General features: G+C 41.9%; 1 protein-coding gene across 27 annotated transcripts in view; it reads right to left on the reverse strand.

Annotated features, from left to right (window-relative positions):
- Positions 1-21,870, reverse strand: part of DTNA (dystrobrevin alpha) — a 283,947-nt gene that overhangs the window by 70,231 nt on the left and 191,846 nt on the right. For all 27 annotated transcript variants that reach the window (XM_036418363.2, XM_036418365.2, XM_036418367.2 and 24 more), the window contains 2 exons: positions 12,568-12,781; positions 1,236-1,321 (listed from right to left, as the gene is read on the reverse strand). In XM_036418363.2, coding sequence (XP_036274256.1) covers positions 1,236-1,321; positions 12,568-12,781 — 300 coding nt within the window. The remainder of the gene's footprint in view (positions 1-1,235; positions 1,322-12,567; positions 12,782-21,870) is intronic.

Raw genomic sequence — 21,870 nt, forward strand, 5'->3', positions numbered from 1 at the left:
TCTCTTACTCAACGTTGTGACGTAAACTCATGGTATTTAGTGCAAGGGAGAGGGTTCGTTTTTTCTTTTCAGTGGCAGCATGTCCCTCATTTTAAACCGGCTATATATGAAAATTCTTGCCCCCACACATCCACCCTAGGCTCACTGAATCAGGAATTCTGGGAGTGGGACCGGAAATCCATGTTTTAAAAAACATTCCAGGCAATTCTATACATCCCACTGGTATAGGGAAAATAGTCAGGCTGCACATCTGCTGCCATTTCACTTTTAAAGTATGTGATTTACTTTAACTCTCTGAGTCTCAGCTTCTTTACCTACAACAAATCAACCAACCAAAACACCCCCACTGTTCTGTCGGTTTAAAACTCTACATATTAGTGACAAAGGTACATAAAAGCCCCATAATCACTCCACGTACTGTGGCTATCATGCTTTGACTGGCATCTGGTTAACTCTCAGTCTACAGTGTCTCTACGCAATTACCATGCCCCCTGCTCTGGCAATGTTTACTTTGGCACGGTTGGAGTGATTTGAAAAGCACTGGCTGAGAATGAAGAAACATACCGGGAGCTTTGGCTTTTGGATTATCTAAAAAAAGGAAGGCGGTCCTCCAAGTCCTTATAATGATGGACTTGTCTGTAGGGCAGTACAATAAACTTAAAAAAAAAAATCATACTTTATTATCACAAAGTCTAGTTGGTAACACTCAACAAGTTATCAATAATAATAACTGTAAATAGAAGGAACACATGCCTTTTATTAATATTTATCTAATACAAAAATATTTCTATGACAAAATATAAAGATCAATGAAGATCAATAAAGGTCATATTTCAGCCTGGCCAGTGCGGCTCAGTGATTGAGCACCCTATAGCTGACATATTAGGAAAATAAGTGACCTATGAATTAGGAGGTCACTGTTTGATTCCATGGTTAGGGCACATGCATGGATTGCGGGCTCAATCCCCAGTGTGGGTTGTGCAGGAGGCAGCTGATCAATGGTTCTCTCTCATCACTGATCTCTCTCTCTCTCTCTCTCTCTCTCTCTCTCTCTCTCTCTCTCTCTCCCCCTTCCTCTCTGAAATCAATAAAAATATAATTTAAAAAAGAACATATTTCAAACAACAATCACAGCATGAGGAAAGTCACAGGTGAGCAGGAGTCATAGCAGGACTGAGGAAGAGTTCTGTGGTGTGGGGAGAGAGAAGCAAAGAGAAACACGAAGAGCAACTTACATCTTAATTTGTCCATGATCTTCCCTCCACACAATGTAGCTAAAGCCATTTTGACAGCAAATACTGAAATTTTGCCATGGCCTTCCCTGTTTCATGATAATAGAAAAGAAAAGAAAAAAAAAAGATGTCATTTGAAGAACTTCCAGTAACAAGGTTTGACATTTTCTGTTCTATAGAACTCAAAGGACAGTTGATGCCTTATGTGAACAATCCATTTTAGCAAAGGTTATGAATACAAATCAACACACATTTCCAAAAAACTGTCTACTAAATGTTTTCTTCTTTCAAGAGCCAGCAGACTCTTCAAGTTATTCTTTGTATATGGCAACTGTTCAAAGCATGGACTGTTAGCCAGCCAGAAGGGTATGTACTGTTTAAGTATGGATTAAAGTCACAGAACATGAGTTTCACAAAATAGTTTTATGAATGACAATTCTAAAATTTCTGCAATTTATTTAAACACTGCTTCCTATTTTCCCCCCCCTGTCAGTGAATTCCTGACTTTTGTTAGGGTAACTATGAGGATTTTTTAATCACACATTCTCTCTCCTCCCCCCCTCCCCCCACCCCACACACACAATGAACATTCCTTCCCCACAAGCCAACTGTACTTAGATTGATCCACCAACTTTTCAAAGTGAGCTGGTGTTTTAAAGGGACAAAAGTAAGAGCTCTGTTTGACTGGTTCTCCTTCTACCTAAATTACACCACAACTGCCAAATCTTCATTGACTTATGAAGTATAACTAACTTGCCCTTCACAAAGTGTGATACAAAGGGCATACTGTAAGAAGTATAATACCCCAGGTAATGATTTTCTAGCTGGAATAAACTCTTTATTCTTATGTCCTTAGAATCAGAAAGTGGATCATACAGAATTAGTAATTCACTACTTTGATCGTTGTTACTCTAAAGAATGACCAAAAGTTACTTAAAATAATAATGTGGTTGAAAGGTAAGTTAAGTGTGTATTGACAAGGGAATAGTATATAGAATGAATCATTTCTACGAATAAGATCCCTATAGCTGACATATTAGGAAAATAAGGAATAATAAATAGTTGTGTCTTTGTTCCTTACTAGACTTCAGAATGAGATAATTTGTTATTCATTGTTGTTGCTGTCAGTCTTAGCAAGAGTGCCTGAAAAACATCTAGTCAGAATGCAAAACTGACTGAACCCTCTGCTAGTGACATTTATATTTCTAAGCCTGACCACAAGACTACGCATTTACTCAGTGGGAACCTTCTCTTGGATACTCCACTTCAAACCAAGTGTGTTCAAAATATAACTCATCTTTACAGAGCTTCCCCATAATAGTCAAGCTAATCCTATTACTAACTTGCTCTTCCTTCTCCAGTTCTTCTGATGGTTAGAATACCCGTGTTCCTAGTTACCCAGTGAATCCTGGGATGGGGGTCAGCCTTGACTTCTTGCTCTTCCTAAACTCACTAACACCCGAACACATGTTGAAGGGATTCAAATATATCTTTTCACTGTCTATTGAACTCATTCTTTTCTTTCCATTCACACTGCCATTTCTTCCAGCAGCTTTTGCTTTAACACTGTAATAACCTCTTAAATATCCTGTTTGAAGGCTCTTATCACAAAGTCAGCCATGTTATTTCATTATTTAAAACTCTTCTTGCTCTGTTTGCCTAAGGATTTGGTTTTAGCTTTTCCAGTCTTCTCCAGTCTTGTTGGCTGCCATTTCTGTTGCACTGCATACTACAGGCCCCGTTTAAGGCCTCCGCCCTTTCCAGGACTCTCCCACCCATTCATCATGACCCAGCTCACCAGCTTCATTCACTCTGCTCTGACAATAGTTTTATTCCTCTCCTCCTGGATGTGGAAGCAACGGCTATCCCCTGCACTTTTCCTGTTATGTGGGACCTACTCCTTGCGACCTTGACTTGTTTATTTGCATGTATGCAAGTGACTCAACTCCACACTGAGAGACCGTGGGGGCAGGACTGCCTTCTGAGTTGGGTGAATTTCAGTGTCTTGCACTTTGTCTCACACAGAGTCACTGAACAATAAGTTTCTTATATTAATTAATGACTATTAATCATTATAATTGGTGCTGGTAGAATTTTGAATGGCCACTACTTTTGAATGTTTACTACTTTTAGAGCAGGCAGCTATAATAAAAATGCAATCATTTTGTAAAAAACCACCCCATTAAAAATTATTCCATGTCGCCTGCATTCCCAATTGCATGAATAACTAGAAATATAAAATTTTTTATTTTATGAAATAATTATTTTCCTAAACTGAAACATGACTCAAATAATGAGAACAGGAAAGTCTACACAGTGAGGAAGGATAGGAGTAATAAAGTCATCTTCAAAATGCAAAGAAATTGAACAGCATTGTAAGTGAGACTTTAAGAGCAACATGAGTTTCTTTCAGTGATTCGGAGCGAACAATTTAACTCAAGAAAGAGAATAGACCACAGATGATGTTGGAACAGCAATCTCCAAAGGATGAAATGAGAGCTCACGAGGGATTTCTTAAACCTTAGCTTTTAATGAAGAAGATATAGGGAGATTGCCAGTCCTATACTGTTCCTGGAAATGCAAGTTTAATGCTATTAAACCCAACAGTGGTTGTACCAGAGCTATTCTACCACATTGATACAATAAATCTAGATAAATCACCAAGTGGAGGGCAGCTCAATGAGAGTACTGCAGGAACTCAAGGGTGAAATTAGCCCACTGGAATGTATTGTTATGCAAGCTGCTGTGCCAGATTGCAAATGTGACCCCTGCCAGGAAGAAGGACTCAGAGGTGGCTGCGTTCAGACCACTGGTAACCTTCTAAGGCAGTGGTCGGCGAACTCATTAGTCAACAGAGCCAAGTATCAACAGTACAAGGATTGAAATTTGTTTTGAGAGCCAAATTTTTTAAACTTAAACTTCTTCTAATGCCACTTCTTCAAAATAGACTCGCCCAGGCCGTGGTATTTTGTGGAAGAGCCACACTCAAGGGGCCAAAGAGGCGCATGTGGCTTGTGAAACGCAGTTTGCCGACCACGGCTTTAATGAGTTGGAGGAGTGAGTGGAAACGACTGACTCCACAATGGTGATTGGGGACACCAAAGACTTACATACAGATGGATCCTTCCTTCCCTTTTTGAACATTTTCAGTAGATGTAACAGACTGAAGGCAAGGGTTTGGGAGGGGAGAGGGAGATTTCCTAAAGGTCATTGACAAGATTCCATAGCAAAGGCTACTCTTTCCTGTCATCTTGGGATCAAGGTCCCTACTTTTGTGTGCAAGAAGAATTGGCATTAAATAAAGGAGCGAGAAGCAGAGAGAAGCTGGCTCCATCCCCAGTGGGGAAATGTAGGAACTACTCTCATTAGAAATGGTCCTTCATCAGGACCTTTTGACTCGGGAACAGTCAGTGAAAACCCCGTCAAGCTCATGAGGATGGATAACAGGAAGCGTTCAGGAGTCGTGTGCAAATGGGCAGGAAAGCAGCCTATTGTCCCAAACTGAGTCAGTCCGTGCAAAGCCTCCAGGAGTGAAATGGGAAAACCCAACATGTGGGGTGTTGGCTGTTGGCCCAGAGAATATGGCGGAGGAAAGACATAGGTTGTCCCTAACGTTGCAGGCCAAGCAGCTTCTGAATGGGCAAGCCTGGGAAGAACTCCGGAGAAGTTGATGCTCTTCTCTGGTCTTGGTGAAACGCGATGGCAGCCTGCCTTGCATTTCACATGCAGTCCCATGACCACCCGAGAAAGACGTCACAGAACCGATGTTCCTGAGGTCCTGCACTTCATTGGGAATCAGTGATCGATGACAGGACCACATAGCTTCTCTTTGTAAAATAAAGCTTTAGTGCAGCTGACATTTTAATAGCATAGGAGATACAGCGGAAGCTTAAAACAGATACTTACTATTAGCCTGTCATTTATTATTAAAAGAATAATTTTACTTTTAATGTAAACATTTTACTTATTTTAATATATATATATATATATATATTTCCATGCAGAGTGAGAACACAATCCCCCCCCCCCCCCCCCCACACACACACTATTTGTCTTTTTGGCATAATGGGATATGTCCCATTTGTAAGCCAATTGCCTTGAAGATTTTGCTGATGCAAACTTTCCTTTCCTATTCTAGCTTGATGTCAATAAACACCCAATTATATGGTTATATTGGTATTGAAGTAATACCTAAAAGGGTATTTAAAAGAACCAGAAAATTATCAAAGGTACAAACTGAGGGGAAATTGGTTGGCAATGGAAATAAAAAAAGCACACAACCTTGGGTTACTATATGGAGATTTGTAGTGTGTATGTCTTAAAAATATTGAACTCATCCTAATAAAAAGTGAGTCAGTTATTATGCTGAGATTACATGAGTTTACAGAGAAAAGCTGATTTCTTTGAACTAAGAACACATTAACTCAGGGGAAAGTTGTCTGGGTGGGAAAATCTACTTTGACAAGAAGGAAAAACAACAAATAGGGATGCTGGGCCGAGCTCACAACAGAATGTACATTTTCTCCAAGTGGCTGGGAGAGTTTCTCCAAGTAGAAGTTAAAGAGTCCCATGATAAATTTCACGCCCGTGAAAGTGAGATTTGAATTCTGACTGAGTATTTTTTTTTTTTTTTTTTTTTTACAGGTTGGAAGAATTATTTCTCCAACCTGTTCAAAATCAGAAGCACTAAAATTAGAAGCTTGTCTTCTGCCAATATGTTTTAGAGAAACATTTGGTAAGCATTTTTGATAAGTAAAGGAACAACACTCAACCTGCACCACCACTTCCTCCTCTGGCTTCTCTCCTGGGAATGATTGGTTCATATGGATCACTCATTTAGTGACTCCATAGAAATGAAGTGACAATGCTTAAGAGGTTGGGGATATTTACTCACAGCCTATTGGAGAGAAAAATGAACACCAGTTAATGTTAATAACACACACTTTCACAAAGTGCAGGGAGCTCATCCTATTTATCTCTAATTCCCAGCCTATCCTAGTACCTGGCACATAGCAAGCTCTTTATATGTACAGTAAGAGCCCTTTTGCAGGAAGATTCCTGCAAGCGGCCGCCGCTGCTGCCAGCGCTTTCCCTCTGGCAACCACTTTGCTTTCCGCTTTTCTTCCCTCTTCCTTCTAAGCTGTCTTCAGTCTTCACTCCTCCCTCCCTCAGCATATGCAAATTAGCCACCCTCTTTGTTGGGTTAATTTGCATACTTGCTCTGATTGGCTGTGGGCATAACGAAGGTATGGTTAATTAGTATTTTTCTCTTTTATTAGTGTAGACTAGAAGCCTGGTGAATGAAAACTTATGCATTGGAGAGGGGATCCCTCAGCCCAGCCTCTCAGAGTCTGGGAGCCCTCAGGGCAGGAGGCAACCCAATGATCACAGGAAGGTAACACCTCATCACACCTCTGCTGCTGCCACTGCCAGCAGTGCAAGCCTTGGCCGGTCTTGGTTACTTGAGCCTCAGGAAACCCTGGGTTGTTGGGCAGCCCCATCTGAGGCTTGCCTGCACCTTAGGCTGGCTTGGACAGGTGGAAGGCTGAGAGAACTGGGGGACTCTGGAGGCAGGCACCCCAGAGAGGCTGAGGGCACTGGGCACCACCATCTTGTGGTTGTGGGTGTCACCATCTTTGAGGGCAGGGCAGTCAGTTAGCATATTCCTTCCTTATTGGCTGTGGGTGCCTCCATCTTTGTGATGGTGTGAAAGTCAATTAGCATATTCCCTCTTTATTACAATAGATAGGATATGCTTTCTGACTTACCACTTAAGTTTTATATTGAGAAATTCTAAGTGTTTGTGTAAAATTGCAAACATTGACTTTAATGGCCCTTAATATTAGATTGCACAGTCATGTGATCCCTTGAATTTAGAAGTGATCACATACATAACTTGGGCTAGATCACATACGTAACTCTTGTTTTGGGTGTAGAGAAGTTAACATGTGGACAGACAGAAAATCCTCATTTGGCCCTGGCATCCCTGAGGTTAGCAAACTATCTGGGAAGAAAATTTCTCATAGCCCTGGGCCAGGTGAGTTTGCCAGAAGTTTCTCCAGAATGGAAGGGGCCAATACTGTCGACACTGTCTCCCTTACCCCCATGAAATCCCATCTGCTACTCATCCAAAGTATAAGTCAGAAAGAGGAGTGGCATGGAGATGTTCAATTTGTCTATAGCTGCGGAAACCCTTCAGAAAGTGATTCCATTTTTAGCAACGTAAGTATTTTCTTCCAGAACAAAATTTTAGATGAGAAAATTCTATGGCTATCTCAAATTTAAGATGTGCATAGAATAGCCAAGTAAGCACCATTTTAAATATTTAGTTCTAGCCATATGGGTAATGGATAAAAAACACACAAACATTTGGTTTCATATGACTCTTCTCTTTTTCCTTTGCCTCAAAAGTGAACAACATGTTTTGTTTTTTGCACAGAGAAATGGCTGTGTTCTCTGTAACACATCTTGCATTAAACATCAGAATAATTTTTAAAATTCAAAAGGCAGAAGGATTTTGGCAGAATTCCAAAATTATTTCACATCCATCCATCTTAATAGTGTTGTGGTTCCTTTCATCATGTCGGGGGTTGGGGGCAGGGCGGTCAGCAGTGGGAATGGATGTTCAAATAGCTCAGCGTGGTGCCATATGTCCAACAGAGGGGAAAAGACCAGGATTTTGTATTCTATATTCTCTATAAGAGTACGGATCTGAGTTCTGGATGGCAGTCATAAAAATGACTCTAAATCTACAATGTGTAACTTGTTAAGTCCAAATATATCTTTCACATACACTCTGTCAAGCATGTCTAAATACCACACACTGAAAAAGGCTAGAAATGTGAGGGTAATAATAATATCCTGTAATAAGCAGGGGAAGCCCGGGGAAAAAGTCCATTAATTCTCATTTTAAAAAACGAAACAGAAAGCATGAATAGAAATGAACTTAAACTGCTTCCTGAAACAAAATGATTTTGACTTTTCTCTCCACTCACCTCATCTAGTATGCAGCTGTGTGACCTGTAAATTATTTAACCTCTTGTCTCAGCTTCATCACTTACTCACTCTGGAGAATTATGATAATATAGTGCCAGATCAGTAAGATGGTTGGGACACAGCAAATGAGGAGGGCATCTTAGCTATTATTACAATGATTATTTTATCATCATTAGAGAATTGGCCTGAAAAATGTATCTGGACCACTGAGAGTAGAAAAATCACCATTCCTTTTAATATTTACCATTGTCCTACTACGAGTTTTGAGCGGCTGAATATATGTGAAATCAATATTTGCTAAAAATAAGGCCATGGTCCCATAATAAGTACTACTTTATGAGGAACTAACCTGCCAAGAAAGATTCTCCTGAGTTGAAATGAGATTAAGTTAACACCCTAAATTGATGTTAGTCTTTCCCAGGAGTAGGAAGAGAGCAAGACAAATATATTGAAATCTTTTGTAAAAACAGGACCATGTGCGTTAATGACTGTGAATGTTTGATTTTCCTCTCTTGTGGAACAGAAGTTAAAATAGAGGGTGTGAATCTTGGTGACAGAGCCAACTTGGACTCAGTAGTCTTGGTAATATATCGGAGATCAAGGAGAACTCAAACTCAGAAAACAATGAAATTGGTGTGACAAGAGCTAAGAAAAGTCATTCTTTGATTTTCATTCATTCATTCATTCATTCATCCGGCGATTCATTATGAGCTGCGTATTATACTAGGTGCTCTGAGCACAAAGAAGACCTGGTTCCACTCTGAGGCAGCTTGTGGGAGCCAGGCGGACAAGCAGTAAGACATGTGCTGAAAGAAGAGCAGAATCACGTGCAAGGAGCTGGGAGGTGGGGAAGTGTGAGCAGCTCAGCCACGACGGGGGAAGGGCTTCACTGTGTATCTGATCTTGAGACCTTACCACTCAAAAAAGCCACACTTTTAAGAATTAGTTTTAAGGTAACCATTATACCTCAAAAAAGCTGTTGAAATAATAATTATTTTTATCTAATTTTCTGCCATGTTATTTTTCTTTTGTACTTTCAATTTTCTAAAAAAGAACAATAGTAAAAGTCCTTAGAATACTCCAAAGAGATCCTTTCCTCATTTCAGATCATTTTCTTGGCAGAGTTCAACTGGGTAGGTCTGGTGAATTTTAAGGCACCATGAAAATGATGACCCCATTTCTGTGAATCCAAGTTCTTATTTTCATGAATTTACATTAGTATAATGTCTTTCCTTTTTTATTCAGGTACTTAAGGTATCTCTAACTTTTACTATGGATTTTATGTGTATTTTTTTCTTAATCTGTTCATTTAAATACAGCAAATAAAAGAAAATCTCTTAAATGTGTGATTCTATAATAGCAACAGCACAACCTTGATCTTCTAGTATCAGCCTCATTCATGATGACCAAAATACAGGGGCTCCTTTATAATCACATGTGTGGCTCACGGGATAGGTGGTTAGAAGGTGACATCAGATTTCCATACTGGATCTCATTTGGATAAACAGGAGTTTACAATGATAAGAAATAGAATCAACATTCATTTTATTCTTGTTTCTCTTCTTATAATTCACTTGTAAGTTGAATTTTCAGATATCTGTGCTTCCTGGTAGCTTACATCTCATATTGTCTTACATTTGATTATCAGTAGAATGGCATATACTCATCTGCTCTGCCCAAGGATCAAAGGCTGAAGTACCTTCAGCCTGGGGCCCCTATGTGAATGTGTCTCTACCAGGAGACCTCTCCATGTAGATATGTTTAGCCATCTTCCATGAGATCAGGGGCTTTCCTATCTGCATGAAGAGTAGGAACCAAGCAAAAGTTTCTTCTGAACATTGGTGTGAACTGTGCCTGACCTGGGGATAATCCTTAAGCGTAGCGTTCATCGTTCTTGAAATAATTCAGCCACAGTATCATCGTTATTAAAAAAAAAAAAAGTTACAGCTCTATTTTTTGAAATGATCTTCCCAATATTTTTAAACAAAAGTGAAAAATATAACCCCATTAGTTTAAGTTCCATATATTTTACTAAATCCCCCTTCCTTATTATTAATCTTCCCCTGTTTTGATATTTATAGAGTGGACCCATGTTATTTTTTAGCTTTGATTCTTTATGAATGATCCAGTAATACTCCAAGCATTAGCAGGAAATTATATTACTCTGTTTATATTTTCCTCTAGAGGCCTGGTGCATGAAAATTTATGCACTGGAGGGGGGTCCCTCAGCCCGGCTTTCCCTCTCTCATAGTCCAGGAGCCCTTAAGAATGGAAGGTGACCAGCAATCAGGGGAAGGCGATGCTCCCATCACACCTCCGCTGCTGCTGCCGCAGCACAAGCCTCGGCCAGCCCTGGGTGGCTGGGCAGCTGCCATCTGAGCCTTGCCTGAACCTCAGGCTGACTCTGGGTGGCTGGGAGGCTGAGGGAGCTGAGTGACTCTGGAGGCAGGCATGCAGCAAGGCTGGGCCCGCCTTGCTGTGCTCCTGCTGCCCTGGTGGTGCTAAGGGGACTGGGCACCACCTTCTGTGGCTACAGGTGCTACCATCTTTTAGGGTTTGGCAGTCAATTAGCATATTCCTTACTTATTGGTTGTGGACGCTGCCATTTTTGCAATGAGGTGAGGATCAATTAGCATATTCCCTCTTTATTTACAAGATTGTTACACTTATCTACCTAATAAAAGAGTTAACATGCTAATTGGCCGTACCTTTGCGATGCCCACCAGCCAATCAGGAATGAGTATGCAAATTAACCCAACCAAGATGTATACACAGGAACTGAGTGGCCTGAAGGAGGGCAGGACACAGGCGTTACGCACTACCCCAGCTGCTCCAGGCCTCTGGCAGTGTAGGAAGGCAAAAAGGTGGCTCTGGCCAGAGCAAAGGCACTGCCAGCAGCAGCCAGGGGAAGGAAGGCCCATTCTTGCATGAATCTTTGTGCATAGGGCCTTTAATAACAAATAAGTCCCTTAAAGACTCGACTGGTGAGCCTGAAAGCTGCCCTGCTCTTGCTAATGGGACAGGATGGGAATGCTCCTTCTAGGACTTCCATGGCCTGGTTCCTTTCTTTCACCTGTCATGTGGAACCACAGCCTCTCTACCTGCCCTGTTCTGTTACCATAGTGATTAGCCCAGAGCAGTACATCAGCTCTGAGTTCGGTACAGACTGTGCATAGAGTCTTTCTGGTTGTAGAATTGTTTACTGCAACTTGAGAATTTCTCAGAACATAAGAATCTCGGAAAGAACAATGCATCCTGGTCAGACTGAGCACAAACACTTCTGTTAGCACATGGGGTTGCAAAGGGACAGCTGGGGACTTTTGTCAGTCAGGAGCATAACCATGGCAGCCTGGCTGGATCGTCCCCTGTGCCCGCCTTACCTATTCCTGGGCATGGGCCAGACAATGAGACTGAGGCTGAAACTCTTCCGAGAGCCTTACAGTGTGACTGCCGAAAGGTCAAGTTAGTAATTTCCCTTTTTAATAGTCAAAGCCAGTAGCAAACGTGGAGGCGTTGATACGATCTCTAGGCCAGAGGCTTTTCACAAGAACCCCTTTGAAATTACAGGCTGATCATGTAATTCAGGGTTTTTTTTATATCTCACAAGGCTGCCACTACGCCTCGGAGAAAGCACTGCCATTGAATACCTAAGCACCCGCCCTGCCCCTGCCACTGCCACGCTGAGGACCGGACAATGACAGTGCTTCAGCTCCTTTACCCGTAAAAAGGGAGATTTGTAAGCGCTGTCTGTAAGATCTCAGGCGGCTCTGAAGTCTCTGATTACATGAGGGGAAATGATGAGATAATGAGGCCAGGTTTCAGTCGTGGTGCGTGGATAGCTTCACTCTGCTTTATGTGGCCTGTCCTCGGCCAGACCATGGAAGGCAGGTCATAGCTATTCTCCCTGGGCTGGCCCAGACACCCCTTTCAACCTCTCACTGTTTGCTCCAAGGCCTGGTCACTTCCCCTCAGAAACACTGTCCTGGGCAATTTGCAAAGAAGAGAGTGAAAAACACCCTCCCTCTGCATGCTTCATTAAATCGCTTCCCAGGCACGCCATTACACACTTTCAAGCGTCCAAAGCTTCTAGAAAGCCTGGGATGAGTTAAATACAGGTCAGGAGATAAAATACAATTGTACTCAATTTCCGGTTTTACTCTCTAGCCTTTTCCACAGCAGCTAACATTTAGGTTAAACACAGAGAAACTTGATTGAAATGAGTATCTGATCAAGACAAAATAGGCCGTAGGTTGGTTACTCGAAAACATTATTTGCAATAAAGACCAAGAAGGCACAAGAGGAACAGGTAAAACGCAACTGCCATTCGGAAGGCACTCACGGGTCAAAGGCCGCCAGCAAGAAGTTGAGCAGGAGGCCGATGGACTGCTCCACGTGGATCTGGTGGGTGGTGGGCATCCGCTTGTTGAGCTGGTAAAAAATGGTGGAGAGCACAGCCTCCAGGCGAGACACGCTGAGTTCCGTGTTGGGGTCCAGATTGTTGAGCGCATTTTCCCGCAGAGCTTCTATGACGTTCCAGATGTCCACCAGGTGCACTGCGCACAGGTAAAGGAAAGGGAATTTGTCAGCCCTGAAGTCTTGTTATGACATCCCAGAAACCATCACCACAATCAAGGTAATACATCCATCATCCCCAAAAGTCTCTTTTGAAATCTGTCCCAAGCCACAGATCTGCTTTCTGACATGATTTTCTAGAATTCTATATATCTGAAATCATCCATTGTGTACTCTTGTTGTTGTTGTTTTTTTGGGGGTAGTCTGGATACTTGTACTAGTGTAACCATTTTGAGAATCATCCATGATGCCGGTTGCATTAGTAGTTTGTTCCTTTTTGTTGCCGAATAGTATTCTATTGGAGGGATATATCACAATTTGGTTGTCAACTCACCTGCTGATGGACTTTTGGGTTGTTCTGGTTTTTGGTGATAAAGAATAAAGTTGATATGCACAATCACGTACAAACCTTTGTACAGACACAAGCTCCCAGTACTCTTGGTAAGTACTTAGAAATGAATGGCTATGCTGTATAGTAGGTGTATGTTTAATTTTTGAAAATCTCCCAAAGTGTTTTTCAAAGTAGTTGCACTATCTTACATTCCCATTAAGAATGTATGAGAGTTCCAGTTTCACCACAATTTCACCACTTTCTGGATTCACTTTTCGTTACACTTTGCATTTGAAAATAAACGTTGTCTTTCTCAAGGAAGTATAGTTCCAGTTCCTGAGAAATGTACATTACCAAGTTTTAGTCTCCTACAGCTTTGCTAATTTCTGACACTTTGCTAATTAAAGACACAAAACTGACATCTATTGAGCTCCTCGACTTGGAGTCCAGAGTAATAGACTTGGAGTCCGAAGACCTAGGTGCAAATTTGGCTCTTCTACAAGTGTTTACACTCTTAGCTTTGAAGACTCACAGCCTCACTTCCTAATTTATGAAGTGGGTATTGTGTTCCTTTAAATGGGAAATGCATAAGTGGATATTGTGTTCCTTTAAATAGTACACAGACACAATACATTATACATGAACAAATGAATAAAATAAGTTCATATAAAATTTCCCCCACTGCAGATCTCTGAATTCTGACACAGGAACACAAATTACTTTTCAAATGAATTACTTTAATGTTAAGTTTGGATAAATTCAGATTTATGGGTTTTTAAATTTACAAAATTCTCTGTATATTACACAAGGAAATTATTTGTATTTTTTGATGTTATTTGTAAAAATTTTCACTTTAACAAGCAAGGCACTAAAAAAATAATAGCATTTATAAGTTGAATTTATTTATTTTTTGAGGGAAAAAAAAAAAGCTGGGATTTCTACCACTATTCCCTACTTATTTGATCTATAGAGCCTCTGGATCCAGTCCTTAGGGAGATGTGTAGGTTCAGGACACAAGAAGAGCAGTGATGAGGGGACCTGGTCTGTGTCCTGATTGGTATCTGTACTCAGGCCACCAAGGGAAATAGGTTACTATCTTTTTCCTGACTATGGGTTGTGTGAAACAGGCACTGGAGAAGAGGCACATGAATGGAGGGAGATGACTACAGGCCAAGAAGGAGAAATGGCTGCTGGGAGATGGAGGGCATCTGGATGCTTATGTTTCTCCTGGAGATTCTTTGTAGGACACAGAGAGGCTCCCAGGATTCCCAGGGGTGGAATCATAGGAGTCCATGGAAGCAGCCAGCACATCCATAGACAGTGGGGGGGGGGCGTCCCTCAGGAACTTCAGCCTTTGGGTGCCCAGCCTACACTAATCTCCTCTCTGCCAAGCCCACTTTCTCTGGGGTTCCCTCCCTTGATGAATGGCTTCAGCCCCTATGTTCTTCCCCCACCCCAGCTAGAATCTGGATTTCATTCCTGGATCCTCATATCTCGTATGCAATCAATGACTGCCCTCCATTTCCACAGGCTTTTATTCCCACCACCCAATGTTATCACCATGATCTCACTGACAAAGTCAATTCCTTCATCTTCATTCTCTGTCCACTCCAATTCATTCTAAACACTGTAGCCAGGGTGGCATTTCTGAACTGCATATCTGACCTGTCATTTGTATGTTGTGTCAACTCCTTTAATAACTTCCCATTAAATTGAAACTCTTCAACATGGGTTGTGAAGTTCTTTCAGACCTGGCCCCACTTTCTTCTCATCTATGTCTCATCTATGTCTGAGTGTCAACACCACTTCTTCAAGGATGCTTGACTGGATCTCTCACCTCTAGGTTTTGCACCCTCCTGCGTGCCACCTTGGGACCCTGTTCTCCCCATTATTTAGTGGACTCTGTGCAGGCCAGCTGGTTGTCTGTCTGTCATCTGCAACTGCATGTTGCACAGGAGGAGACTCCATCTGCCCCCAGCCTCACACACCACAGGAGCTTAATACCTATCTATTAGCTAAGTAAACACATGACAAGGTAATGACTCAACCGTGAATGTGCATGTGACTGCTAAAGAGGCAATACGATATAGTCACACAGAATCACAAAAGCCTTGGTTTGCATCCCAGGTAAATCATGTTTTATGTTACTTGACTTTTCTGAGTCTTCATCTTGGCAAAGTGGGGATGGCAAAAGCATCTACCTTCAGATGGTTACGATATAGAATAAATTGGGGGGGGGAAAATAAATGGGGTGATGCTTACAAATTGTTTGGATAGGGCATGTAACCTAGGAAATAATAATATGGACACATAAAATATCTAGAAATCATGTGAATGTTACTAAAAATAAGTATGATCTATAATATATTTGGGCTTTCACATTTAAAGTCTCCATATAAGGAGAAAGGAAACAGTAATTATGGCTGTTAGACCAGATAATTATACATGAAAGTAAAATGAGGCTTCACAGTTATGTGCCAGGCCCCAAGTAGGGCCTAGGGACTCAATGGCAAACAATGCAGATGTGGCTCCTGCCTCTGGGGACCGAGTCTGAAGGGGACACAGAGATGAGTCACAGTCACACAAACAGGTAACTGGAAATTCTGTGACTTGCTGGATTAGGTAATGGCTGTGAAGGGTCCAGAAGTACAAGAAAAGCATTTTATACAGTATTTCATGCACAATAAGCATAGTTCAATATCTACTAATTATCATTGAGAAAGGTAAGTATCACAACTCTTCTGCTGAGTTGAGGAGGAACAAATGTGCTAAGTCAAGAGTCATTAGGCAGTTAGTAAAGGGTCTGTTTTAAAGTCTGACAGTTGTATAAATATGTTGCTTTCTGTTGAGCATTTTAGAAAGTGAGGACATCTAGGTATGCTAGAATGATGATATACCACTAGATGGCACTGCACACATTTCACTACTAGCTCTCAAGCTCTAACTGTCCATCATAAAGCACCTGCTGTTAGGTAGAGGCAACCGGAAGTGGGGTTTCCTCATCCATATGACTGTATACACTTTAAACTAACATACTAGAAAAGGCAACAGTTTGCAGAGTGACATCATTTTGTTAACATTAATCATATCAAGAGTAAACAAAATGTTTTCTTAAAAGTAGAATTCAGTTCTTCACAGAATCAAAAATACGATTAGTGTTAACTGCAGATAATTAATTATGAATACCTCACAGTAGTTTGTCTCCATAAATAAATGGAAATAGACAAAACTTCAATAGTCCGTCTTAAATCCAAGAAAGCCCAGGTTGAAAGTAAAGGGCTAGGGTGAGGGTTGGGGAAGGAGGGTTTGGGGTTTTGAGGGTGTGGGGGTGGTGTGGTTTCCACATAGGTAGAGAAGAATTTTTGAATCTCAAGTGATGATGCTGGTCATGTGTCCTGCTATTTGAATAGAAGATGGATTCTTAGTTCATAGAGATGACTTAAACCCAAATGTCCCTGGGGAATGTGCAGAAATGCCAAACTCATTTCTAGCTAACAGAAATGATGGATGTCACAAGCATTATTAGAAGTAGTAGAATTGTGTGATAGGGTAAAATACAGAAGAGAGGGCACAGAAAGTACAAGAATACCGAAAGACAGCTTCAAGATTTAGTCTATCTCTGAGTTTGTCCAGAAGCAGCCTTCCCAGGACCCCAGCGTGGATGCAGTCAGTGGTTCTAAGCATGATTCCCCTTTTCCTAAAGCAGTCGGAGATCTCTTAAAAATCCCCAAGCCCAGCTTCGCCCACTCACTGACCCCAGCATTTAGGAGGGTGGGCAAGGGTTTTGACAAAGCTCTGCAGGTGATCCTGCCGACCACCCATCCAGAAGCCTTGGGGCAGCCCTCAGAGGGTGTGCAGCCAGGGAACGCCAATACACAACTGTCTTGCAGAGCGTTCACTACCATCCCAGCGGAGGAGTGGCTCTGACTGGAGTCTCCTGTGAGGGTGGAGAACGGCTTCCTGGTGATGCCACTGAGGCTGGCCTGGAGCATACTTGGAGTTTCAAGGCATGAGGTCAGTTAGAAATGCAGATCTCAGCACCCCTGCCTGCCCTCCCTTAGACCTAGAGAATCAGAATCGTCCTTTTAACAACATCCCCAGTGTCTTTTCACACTCATTACCCTAAGCCACTATAACTAGCTTTCCTTCTCAGCCTTCCACTCCAGAGACTACAAACTTCATTCACAGAACAAGCATTTGTTTAGCCCTTACAATATGGCAGCACTGTCTTGGGTTCTAGAACTAGCACAGACAAGACAGGCGTCTCTGACCACATGGGACTTACAGGTGGGTGGGGAACAGTTAGCAAACAAGCACATTGAGTGTGCTACAATACTCATCTAATTCCTCTTACAGAGAAAAAAATGGACTTCGTGATAACAGATTGAAATCCAAGTGTTTCCTCATTTGTATAATGGGAATAATAATACTCACATGTTTACCTTATAGGTATTCTGAGGAACAACAATAAGTATTTACATGGAAAACATTAAACTATAAAGCACGCTATGTATTTTAGGTATTCTTATTTTTTTAAAGAGAAAAACAGACCTTAAAATTTACTGTCACATTCAGATAAAATGATAAAATTTCCTCCCTTCAAATTCTTTCAGTTCTTTACTTTGCTCTGTCAGTTATAGATACAATATTTTTTTCTTCTATAATTGCAAGTTTGTTTTCCTCTTAATGAATGCAATATATAATCTATCCATAAGAGATTAAATCACAGTGATGACTATTTTAGTTCACTTTCAGATCAAATACTTATCTTGAAATTCAGAGAGCCTCAGCCTATGAGAAAAAAAGGATATGCCCAATGCAGCGCCCCTCACCACCCATCTATTGCACACAAAGGCATTAACATATGGAGAAAGACAGCCATATGCTTCCACATACAGAGCTAGGAAAGGAAGCAAGAAATGAGATTCCAAAACCTTTTCAAAAGAAATTAAATTCAAACCAGTAACTTTAAAGGTTCTATAATACATTATTCTCCAGGTTACAGGTAATTTAACAAACTATAAGAGTCTGGCCATAAAAGAGATTGTAATTCTCATGGGGAGTGACACTCAGAAGATCAAGATGAGACATGACATTATAAAAAGCCCACATTCACAGTGCAGGTTTAAATAAAGAAACTACTGGTACTCGAAAGACTGTACAGGGATGCTAAGTGGGATGGAAACTTTGGAAAGGTTTGGAAGAGGAGGAGGAAGAGAAGGAGGAGGAAGATGAGGAGGAGGAAGAGGAGGAGGCGGGGACATAGAAGGGCTCAAGTTGGCTCCTGAATCAAAGCAGGATCTGAATACATGTTGAGGAGGAGGGAGAATACTCCAAGAAGAAAACAGGTGGCCTGTGGCACAGAGCAATGAATGAAGGAGGTGCAGTCGGACCTGGCTTGATGGTTGGGGCTAGAGGGGCTTGTGTGGGGCTTACAGGAAAGCAGAGTCTATGACTAAGTGAGCTTTTCTTTGAGCATTATTTCACACTTCTCTCATTTTTTAAAAGCAAACAGAAAGACTGAGAATTTGCAGCCTGTAAAGTTCAATGCTTAGTTTCATTTTTCAAATCACCATGTCAGGTAATTCCAACCCCCATCTACAGCCAACCAGTGCAGCCATGAGATGAGACCCAGAGGTGAGCTTTAGAGCGGGGAGTGGGTGTGAGTCCAGAGGTCTGGGGTGTGGCCAGGGCACCTCTTTAGGTGACTTTGAAAGACAATGAGGTTTGAGAACCACTGCTAGGGAGCATGACTCCAGGGAAGGAGTTAGACAAGGGACAGGAAGAACAGGAAATGGATGCGCATGTGATACAGAGGACTTGATTTAAAAGGCATCATGAGGATCTCAGAACAAGAAATCCATGTGCAAATTAGCCAGTTGGTAAGATATTTTCAAAGGAAGTATTTTTGCAGGCAATTGCGCCTTTTATTGTGACAAAATCTTATTTAAAAAACTTTTTGAGTGGGGGAGGGGGGGTTGGGGGGGTGGGGGGGTGGGGTGGTGGTGAAGGACTCAGTTAGTAACATAGTATGCTTTGGCAAAGTCAACACACCTATCCTGATGTCATTACGCTGATGATATCAGCCATCATCCACACTAACCAGACACTGAGTTTGGAAAGAAAATGTTAATAAAAGCACAATTTTCAGATTTGATTTCCACTAGTGAGCCATACCTTTCTAAGATATGAATCTAAACATCTGAATAGCTCTGAAATTATCTTATGCTTCCAAATTCAACATCTCCCTTGCTCCCAAAGTATGCCTTTTTTACTAACATAGTTCTCTTTGCTAAGGCTCCTAGGAGAGATGCATCCTATCTTACAGGTAACATTTTAGTTTCACTTTAACTTCCTGGTTGATATAGATGATATAATAACAGAGCTCCAGGAAAAGGCCTAAAACATAACTTTGGTATATAATCAAATAGGATATCATGCTAGTCCTCAAAGGCTTCTGGGAGCACATTCATGGTTTACTAGGAAAAAGTATTCAGTGTTACTTAAATCGTGTTTGTAGACCAGCATCATTATTCAAAATGAGTTATATTAATTGTTGGCTCAACAGCTATCATACTGTTAAGTTAAATTCAACAAAATTCGATTGAACAATCATTTAGTAGGCCTAGTATTATTTTTCAAAGTATTGTACCAAGGATTGTAAAAATAATAGGAGAAGGTAAAGGAAAAGAATGACCTGAACAATAACTAATTTCTCATTGCTAGTGTTTCACTTTGTTCAGAATATATTTAATAACTTTAGAAGGGAATCTAATATCTTATCTCCCCTCTGGGTAGTAATTTTAGACTTCACTAGATAATGCCGTATAGGTTCCTTCAATATGCTCTTCCCATTTCCTATCAGTTACTGACTTCTGCTTGAGATTCTTTTTACAGCAAGCCTCATCACTCTCTAATTGCTGACCTTTTCCATCTATCCTTAAAAAAATATTTTAAGGCTTAGCTCTGGTCATACCATTGTCTATTGTCTATTGTCTACTGGGGAAAACCCAAGCTTCTAAGCATAAAAATCCATGTTTAGACTCAAGGTTCCTAATCTTTAGCCTTATCTCCTCATCTCCAGCTTCTCCTGAGCCCTATGCTCCAGTTACACTGGACTTCTCACAATTCCAGAACATTCCCTTGGCTGTCCTGTATGTGCTTTCACTCAGCCTGCTGCCCTCATCAGCTACACCCTTCAGAACACTATCTTTTCAAGGTATTGCACACATGCATGCCCACAAGGCAACTCACTCTGATGCTAACCTCCCCCTTTGTTGCTTCCAGAAACTTCCACTTGTCTATTAGACCATTTATGACACTCTACATTTACCACAGTTGTTAATCAACTAGAGGCCCAATGCATGAAATTTGTGCAAGGGGGCTCAGCCCTCGCAGGCCCGCCTGCCTTGGCCCTCGCAGCCCAGCTGTCTTGCAGCCCTGTCCACTGGTCATTTCGGAAGATCATTCTGCCACCCAGTCTAATTGGCATATTAGCTCTTTATTATATAGAATAAGTTGTCCCCTCTATTTTTTTTTTAGATAAACCCTTGATTAAACTTCAGGGAAGAAGAAGATCTTTGAAATGACGAGCTAAATTTTATGTTAAAGGCCATGTGTGTTTTCAGGGGCCAGGGCCAGCGGCTTTCATCAAATTCCTCCAGAGAGACATGGGGGAAGAGACACTGAAGAGTCACAGCACTAAATTCTGAGCAATCTGAAGGCATGGACTATGTCTGGGCCATCGCTCTATTCCTCATGGCTGCACGCAGAACGCGATGTTCAAACTGGGTGCCTGTGACTACTTAGGGAACGGCACACAGTGCCTGCTGCTTGCCAGACACTGCAAATAACCCCTAGACGCTTTCCTCTGCCTCATCTTCTCAGACACATGGGGCAGGGTTTCCACAGAGCTTTGTCATTCCTTGCACACTATGACCTGAGCAGATGGCCAGAATCCTTCCTGCCAGAGGCCCCATTGTAAGAGGAAGAGCATCCCCAGAGCTAGTGACCATGAGGCCTGTCTCCCACTTTCCCTTTGTGGCTGTTGATCTCGGTGACCCCGCATCCTGTGCCCACCTGGCTGCATGGATACTGACAGACAAGGTGTGCAGGGCACTGCAGAGCGGGTGCTGGCAACCGGCTGGGAAGTGTTCCCTGGTCCTGCACCCACCCTGTCTGTTTAAATACATGATTAATTGTCTCTGTGCAATGAGAGCAAACAATCTGATAGAAAACAGAAGATGCATGTTACGCCTCCACGCAGAAGATAGCTATGGCTTCATTTCCTTGCGCATGGGAAGCTGTTCGGGGGCCAGGCAAGCATTTGGGATGAACAGGTCCCTGGATGGCTGCAGACTCTCTCCAGACATTTTGAGAGAAGTCAAGAACACAGGAAGTGTATCTTGTGTAGAAAAAACATCTTTTAAAAAGCTAGTAGAAAATATTGATAAGGAAATCACCAATGCAGAAAGCCAAGGTTTCAGACCGCTCTTTGTATCATTTCAAAATCGTGGCTCCACCTCTTCCTCCAGCCCCTGTAGGCGACAGTCATGGCATAGACTTTGGCCAGTTCCGTGTGGCTGCGACCAGCCAGCCACTGGCTCAGGCTCTCGCTGTTTACCTGTGACGCCTCGGCCTGGACACCTGGAGCCCCCCAATGCTCTCCCATGTGCAGCCGTAAGTGCAAGTGCAGGCCCCTGCCCAGCGCAGGGCTCAATCCCTCCTCTTTGTCTCCTG

The sequence above is a fragment of the Pipistrellus kuhlii genome, unplaced genomic scaffold (assembly GCF_014108245.1).
Source record: "Pipistrellus kuhlii isolate mPipKuh1 unplaced genomic scaffold, mPipKuh1.p scaffold_m20_p_6, whole genome shotgun sequence".
Lineage (NCBI taxonomy): Eukaryota > Metazoa > Chordata > Mammalia > Chiroptera > Vespertilionidae > Pipistrellus > Pipistrellus kuhlii.